The following is an 8,364-nucleotide window of genomic DNA, read 5'->3' as shown; positions in this document are numbered from 1 at the left end:
TGACTTTTTACATTTAATAATGCATTAAGGGAACGGCCATACAGAGACTCCCCCACACCCCAGCATACTGAAATGGAAATATAGCCTCCTCCCTTATGCATGTGTACCATAGGAAAAGCAATGTGACGTATAGGCATGAAGAACAGCGAGGTATGGTAAAGCGCAAACCAGGCAAGCCGGGGTAAACAGCGGTGAATGCATGCACAGATCAGTTACATTTCCTAGCAGTGCATGTTGCATTTCCTCTGTCCAGTTAAAGGTAGACTCGCTGTGTGCATCCACGAGCATTTCTTCCCGCATGCATGAACAGGATACCCTGGCACGGGTATAGCTTCCAACGCTTGTTTTTATTTAAATACCGCTGGTCTGGCTTTACACAGCGCTGAACCACGGCAGTTTCCAGAACAGGCCGGCCCCCTTTTTTTTTTGGTTTGGCAACCCTGACAGCGAGTTGAGTCGCGTCTGTCATTGCTGCTTAACAAGCCAGTTAGTTCAGCAGCTTGCATTTCCCAGTGAGAGCCGAGGCGCGCACAGCACCGCTGTTATACAGGTCTGCTCAACCCCACTAGCTTGCTTCTTCAAAACGCGTTAAAGGTAAGTTGCTACCACTTTCAAACGCATTCGCAAAACCAGCTTTCTACAAGTCTTTGTGCACTATGTGACAATACCGACTGTGTTTGTTGCATTAGAAGGTTTAAACGGCGTGTACCATATATAATCACACAATGCGCTCACAGTATCGTGGTGCGTATACCCAATAGGCTACGGTACAGATAGTAGTATTTTTTCTTCATGTTATCATTCATGTAAGGTATATTTTAAAATATTTTAACCACTTTTTTAAAAAAAGAGAGAGAGATAGAGATATTCAAGAAACTTGGAGACAAATTAAACCGATTAGTACGACAGTGGGTTGATAAGCGCTGTAAGGTAGATTGTACATTTTATAGATAAATAAAACCATTTAAAAGTACAACAGGAATGCAAAAGGGTTTGTGACGTTTCGGACAGAATTTAGAACCCATTTTATATCCTGTGGGTTATTGCATTCCTGCACTCCGCGTGCATGCGTTTCATAAAAGGGTTCCAAATCTGAATCATCGATACTCTATATACGTTGTTGTAATGAACTCAAGAATGGTTTTAGCGTACAGTGCAGCTGTATCCTCGTATAGGGCACTTGTGTGAGCTGTTGTGCCGCATGCAAACGGCATACTACATTTGTGGAAAATGGAAATTGTACATCAAGCTGAGAGGAGTTGACAAAATGAGCTCTGAGGCGTTGAACTGTCGTGTGTGTTTTCTTTTCTAAGCGCATTGGTAAAGCCCGCACGCAGCGCAACGATGTAAAAATATTTTATCTGGAAACTTTTAGCAGTTTTGAAAGGGATGTGGGGGGGGGAATCACATCTCTGTAATTTAATGTAAAGACAATTAATAATAAAAAGGATGTGATAAAGTGACAGACCATTACATTGAAATAACAGCGGCTGCTTCGCATTTCTTGTTGCGATTTTCGAAGCAGGAGTGACAGCATCGTTTGGCGTGAAAAGTTAATAATGCTGATAATAATACTAATAATTCATATACAATACAAATAATCATGTCTCCCGAATTGCATTTTTTTTTGGCTTTTACGCAATATAGCCAATCCGCTGTCCAATACATTGTGTATTATTATTATTATTATTATTATTATTATTATTATTATTATTATTATTATTATTATTATTATTATCTGTATTTATTTTATCATCCATATAAGGTATATTTTAAAATATGTAACCACTTTTTTAAACAGTAAGAGATACAGAGATATTCAAGAAACATGGAGAGAAATTATATTGAGAGCTGTTATATTGAATCAGACGGTTAACAAAAGCGTCAAGTTTCACGGACCTCGTTAGCCATTGATCTTGGACAATACCTTCTGTAATGTTACCCGAGGATCTGGATGCAAAATCCACATTTACTCGACTAAACCCGCTACAAGGTGCATTGTACACTTGAACAGAAGGATGCTTATATATGTGTGTTCATGTGTGTATTTATTACAATGACGCAAACGCGTGTTTGAGTTAAATAGAGGGTTCTGTCGTTTGCATTTGATTTAAGAAAACAATAATCCAGGATATTACTGTCCCTGTAAATCCGGAGCTTTTGGGTTCAATCCCACCGAACTGCATGGAAGACTTCTTGTAATAACTGTAGTGAATATCTCTTTTCTCACGGCTATGCTTCGGGTTTAATACCGTTTCCAGTGGTTTGTCCTGCTTTTTAATATGCTTTACCAAACACCTCTATGATGATTTAGCTTTGCTCTATTACACTTTACTGGACGTGTATGGGACACTTTTAAAAGGGTATACCCAAAAAACAAGGAATACGGATTTTCGTGAAGGACTGTGTTCCTGATAATGTTGCCGGTTCTGGTTTGGGGGATATGGAATGGCTGGATGTTCGGGCAGTAGCCAAATTTTGGGTTTTTTTTTTTTTTTTTGGAATACTCAGATACCCCAAGTGTTCCCCGGACCATATAGGGGACGTTTCCTTCGGTACCACGGGCATGTTTTTGCACAGGCAACGAATCTGATTCTGCAGTCTGTTTATAACTTCCTTCACATAAACACGGCATGTTTTTATTATTCTCGTACCCAGGGTAGTGTGCAAATGTATTGGAACACATGTGCTTTATAGACCCGCCTGTGTGAAAACACCCTCTGGGGGTGAGAACATTGCATTCTCGCTCAGTGATACAGAAACACTCGTGTGTGAAAATGTCACACCGCTCTGTGCTTTAATCAGGCATCTTAAAACAACTTCTAAAAAGTCTCCTGCGTTTCACCATGTGTGGCTCCGTGTTCCTCTTCTCTCACTGTTTTAAATGAATTGCAAGTGTGGCCTATTAAAATCTCCAAATAAATTAGACTGATCACTCATTTGCCTAGTTAGACAATTTTCCAGTTAAGTGGTTTGATTTCATAGGCACAACAAATCGAAACTACAGAAGCAATGGGGTGCTTGAATCCATGTGCACGCTGCTGTAAATGCATCCATACAGAGTTTCGTAATAACCTTTATTTTAATATTAGTCAAGGTAAGTCATCACGCCGGGTCAGCTTCCCTGCATTTCGTCAGTGTTTGATCAAGCCGCACAACCTTTGACCGAAGCCATGGAAAGACGCGGTCTTAACCCCTGAAATAACAAATTCATTTTTCTTTGCAAAAAACAAACAACAACAGAAAATCACAACACAAGCTGTATTTCTGTAACTTGATACACTTCGGCTTAACAGAATTAAGTTATCATAACAATATAGTTAAAGAGAACATTTAAATGCCAGTTAAAGAAATGCCCCACAAAATTACCAAATGTAACAAAATGAGGACAATGGTACTTAATGGATTAATTCTAGAATCTAGATTAAAGATTGATCGGTTAGTTTAGTTTTGAGTAGTTAGATGTTCCCCGCTATAAATTCAGCAAGGAAAATGTGGGTATGCAATATAATAATAATAATAATAATAATAATAATAATAATAATACAGACACAAAAGTCTCGTCTAATTGTATAACTAAGTTATTATTATTGTTATTATTTATATATATTTTTTTAAATGGCTGATTTTTAGATCGTTCTACAGGAATTGTCTACAATAAACTGAAATTCATGTAATAATAATAATAATAATAATAATAATAATAATAATAATAATCGGGGTTATTTTATCCATACAAAAAACATCCAACCATTAAACACCAAAAATAACTTTGCAAGGTGTGTTAAATTCAATGAGGATATAGCTTGAGATAATATAGATCGATAGATAGATAGACAGACAGACAGACAGATATTTCAATCAATCAACACAAATTAAAAACCGGTGCGCATTCGGTGGTGTAAATGCATTCGCTACAAGTACTTGCATTGTTGCACATAACCTCATTGATAACTACAGAGAGTAACCACAATAAATGGAACATAATACAACATACGTATTTTAACAGTTTAATCTGCAGAAGTAAGGTTTACAGAGAAATATAAAGCAGTGAAGAGCAGAATGGGATTTTTCTCACTTTTGGCACCACTACTAAAGGTGAGACCCATTAGGCTGGTCCTTCCACTAGATCAATAACATTAAGTATTAAAGCTAATGTAGCTTATCTGTCTGATGGTGAATGCAATATATATATAGATAGATAGATAGACAGACAGACAGATAGATAGATAGATAGATAGATAGATAGATAGATAGATAGACTAACAGACAGACAGACAGAGAGACAATTGTAAGTAGCCATGGGTAAGGCGTCTGCTAAGAAATTAATAATAATAATAATAATAATAATAATAATAATAGATAGATAGATAGTTTATTGTAATAATACTACAGTAATAACGATACTGCTAGTAATAATAACTCGCATTGTTACTTGTAGTTATTATTTTCCAAAGTTTTTTCACCTACTCATAATGGAAGCGTTGCTAGCCAATAATTACGAATCGTTTAATGCACACCGCCTACAAAGTTGAATGTTTAGCAGGGCGATACTGCCTTCCCACACAGCCAGAGGTTAGAGGCTGTGGGAAAAGCAAAGCCGCTGTAAACTCCCCATGAACTGTTGCAACATTCGAGCGTGCATGACGGCACCTTGCAGCGTTTTTAAACAGGGACGCGCCGCGAGCTTATCAGCGGGCGCATCTTGGGGCAATGGAACCCCTTGAGCTCTACTCTGAAGCGCAGTATTGCACTGAACTTTTTAGACCTATTCCAACCTGCCCCTTTTTCCATTGTATTTACATTGCATTCTGTGGGGAAACAGAATACAACGCTGCTGCTAACACACAGCTGCAAAAATATCATTTGCAGCTATATTAGCCAGTTACTTTCAATAGCCTTTGTTGTCTTTTTGGAAAATATATCAATAGCGATATATACATTTAAAAAACACATACATACATACATACATACATACATACATACACATAGATCTGTAGTATTTTGTATTTAATCATATCCTGATGTAACTATCACTGACACTGTTATCTGCTCCGTTATTGAATTGTATTTTGTCATATTCTTGTACTTGCTAGAACCGAAGTCATTGTATTTATCTTGCTCTTAATTGTATTATTACTTGTACTGTGATTCTTGAAATGTATTTTTGTTTACGACTGTAAGTCGTCCTGGATAAGGGCGTCTGCTAAGAAATAAATAAATAATAATAATAATAATAATAATAATAATAATAATAATAATAATAATAATAATAATAATAATAATAATAATAATAGTTGGATGCACTGTACAGACATGTTAAAAGGCGTTTAAAAGCATGTTACTGTAGTGGTCCTGCACCAAAACACAATTAAACGCGTTGTTACCAGATGCAATATATTGGAAGCCCTGCTGTAACAAGAAATGCAGACGCTCATAATTCTGTAAACTGAAGTAAAGGCTTGGCGGCAACACTTCTGTAGGTGTCGATTTCCGTTTGCTATCGAGCAGCTGTATTAAAAGCCTATATGATAAAAATAAACATTGAGACAACGCTGATTGTAAAGCATGTTTGTGGCCGAGGAAGGGGGGGGGGGGGGGGGGCTGTGGTTCGATGGGGTTCTTTCTCGTCAGCTGTGGCTCGGGTACTTCTCTGTAGTTCAGATTAACCCTGTACTACCCTCGGTATGTTCCCGGACCTAGTTTAAGGACCTATTTTTTGGAATCCTTGAGGAAAACAAAGATGTAATTTACACGGGACACATGTCCCCCTCACTTTTTCATTATTTCAGATAGAATAATTTTATAATATTTTTTTTTTTTTTGGTTTTTGATAAAGATTAATGACTCAAAATGGCCTATTTTGCTTTGTGTTACATTATTATTATTTATTTGGCAGTTGCCTTTATCCAAGGCGACTCACGCAGGTGTTACAGGGCAGTACAGGGTTACAATGCAAGCTTCATATTTAAATACAGTACAGTATAAAATATGAACTAGGACGCAGCCAGTTAGGATTACAACAAGTTATATCTACAGTGACGTATTTGTAGCGACAGATTATTATTATTAGTTTATTTAGCAGACTCCTTTATCCAAGGCGACTTACAGAGACTAGGGTGTGTGAACTATGCATCGGCTGCAGAGTCACTTACAACTACGTCTCACCCGAAAGACGGAGCACAAGGAGGTTAAGTGACTTGCTTCAGGGTCACACAGTGAGTCAGTGGCTGAGGTGGGATTTGAACCAGGGACCTACTGGTTACAAGCCCGTTTCTTTAACCACTGGACCACACAGCCTCCTATATGTATTCGTATATTAAAAAGTGTTTAAATTTTACAAAATTCTTGTCCTTAATCTGTTACCTTGAATTATGGTATAATAAACTTATTAAAACCCTATATGGAACTAATGAGAGGCCTTATTTTTTTTTGATTTTCAGGTTCCATGGCAACCAACCACGTTTACTGCAACACAAGCTCCCCCTAGTGGCCGGACCGGTGTAAGACAGAGAGCCAATCAACTTGGATGTTATCGAAGTAAACCAGATCTTTTCTATGGATTCCCGCTGTCCTGGGAGAGGCTTGAACTTCGGTGCCATCTTTTGAGTGCGAAACGTCTTCCCCCCTGAAAATGGGTTCAGAGAACGCTGGACTGTCCCGGATCTTCAGGGAATACCAAAACAACGAGATAATCACCATACATTACAACTACACTGGGAAGCTGCAGGCCAGCAGGTACCAAGGAGGGCTCAAAACCGAGGCTGTCGTCTTCTTGTTCATCTGCACCTTGATTGTGCTGGAGAACCTGGTGGTGCTCATAGCCATCTGGAAGAACAAGAAGTTCCACTCCCCCATGTACTTCCTTCTGGGGAACCTCACCCTGTCGGATCTCCTCGCTGGGGTGGCCTACGCTGTCAACATCATCATGTCCGGCTCCAACACCCTCAAGCTCACGCCTCTGCTGTGGTTCTTCCGCGAAGGAGGGGTCTTCATCACCCTGACAGCCTCGGTGGTGAGCCTCCTGGCCATCGCCATCGAGAGGCACGTCACCATGGTGAAGATGAAGCTCTACCACGAAGACAAGAAAGGCAGGATGTTCGCCCTGATCTCTGCCAGCTGGGTGCTCTCCATCGGCCTGGGCGTCCTGCCCATCGTCGGGTGGAACTGCTTGCAGGAGCTGGAGCGGTGCTCCACCATCCTGCCCCTGTACTCCAAAAACTACATCCTCTTCTGCATCAGCGTCTTCATCGTCATCCTCCTCTCCATCCTGGTGCTCTACATCAAGATCTACAGGATCGTCAAGCTCAACAGCCAGAGGTTCGGGTCCCAGAGGAAAGGGGTGGCCAGGAAGTCCCAGAAACACATGGCCCTCCTCAGGACGCTCACCACCGTCGTGGGCACCTTCATCGCCTGTTGGTTGCCCCTCTTCGTCCTGTTCCTCTTGGACGTCTCCTGTCAAGTTCTGAGGTGCGGCATCCTCTACAAAGCCGACTACTTCTTGGGCCTGGCGATGCTGAACTCCCTGCTGAACCCGATCATCTACACCCTGACCAGCAAGGACATGAGGAAGGCCATCCTCAAGCTGCTCTGCAAATGCCTCCTGAACTCCAGGGACGGGAAAGTCAAGAGGTTCCTGGACTGGAGCACCAGCAAGTCAGAAAAGTCTTCCCACCGGCTGGAAGGCATGGAGGTGACCGTGTCTTCTGGGAACGCCATGCCATCTCCGATCAAACCCCTCTATCCCAAAACCGGGAAGTCCTGAGCTGTGCCTGTTCAGGAAAAACGGACAGACTGCAAGCATCGACCACCCATATTGGTTCAGCGGTGGTCGTCGGCCATGGCGTGTTGGCGACCCGTTTTTTGTCGCGGCGCTGGCAGTGACGCTTTGTGAAACTGCAGAGGCTGTGTTGATCTTTATGAGGTTCACAGCAAAAGCCAGGCTGAAAACCAGCACAGACCATGCTGGACTATACAGGCAGTGCTGGGACGTTGCTTAGGGACAGTGTTTGTCTCTCTCTGGGGCAACTTGTGATTGGATGTATAACAGAGGAATATAACGGTGATCTGGCACTGAACCACACACCCTGCCTTACTGCTAACTGTTCCATGATCATTTGTGAGCTCGGACTGCCAAATACTGCATGTGTGTGTGTTTTAGGGGACCCTGTACTTCTTCAATAACAGTTTGCTGTATATCGCGAGGCGTGCATGCTGTTCAATGCCAGGGCTTAAAACTCAAATTAGCACCCAGGCCTCGGTTTCAGAATCCTGAGTTAACTATATTATTGAAATGATCGGGAGCCAGGAGTTTGAGCAGGGTTAGAAACTCACACTAGCCCTGCTGCTGCTGCTGCTGCACCC

The 8,364-nt window shown here is 41.1% G+C and overlaps 1 protein-coding gene across 2 annotated transcripts; it reads left to right on the top strand.

Annotated features, from left to right (window-relative positions):
• Positions 1–291: 291 nt before the first annotated feature.
• Positions 292–8,364, top strand: LOC117401989 (sphingosine 1-phosphate receptor 1-like). 2 transcript variants are annotated; one of them, XM_034002775.3, is made up of 2 exons: positions 292–594; positions 6,444–8,364. In XM_034002775.3, the coding sequence occupies exon 2, from the start codon at positions 6,635–6,637 to the stop codon at positions 7,763–7,765; it is 1,131 nt and encodes a 376-aa protein (XP_033858666.2). In that variant the 5' UTR covers positions 292–594; positions 6,444–6,634; the 3' UTR covers positions 7,766–8,364. The 2 variants fall into 2 exon arrangements, with proteins under 2 accessions (XP_033858666.2, XP_058863187.1); XM_059007204.1 differs by lacking the exon at positions 292–594 and adding an exon at positions 3,014–3,097.

Source organism: Acipenser ruthenus, chromosome 34 (assembly GCF_902713425.1).
Source record: "Acipenser ruthenus chromosome 34, fAciRut3.2 maternal haplotype, whole genome shotgun sequence".
Lineage (NCBI taxonomy): Eukaryota > Metazoa > Chordata > Actinopteri > Acipenseriformes > Acipenseridae > Acipenser > Acipenser ruthenus.
Note: the sequence above shows the minus strand (reverse complement) of the source record. Positions and strands in the feature narration are given on the sequence as shown.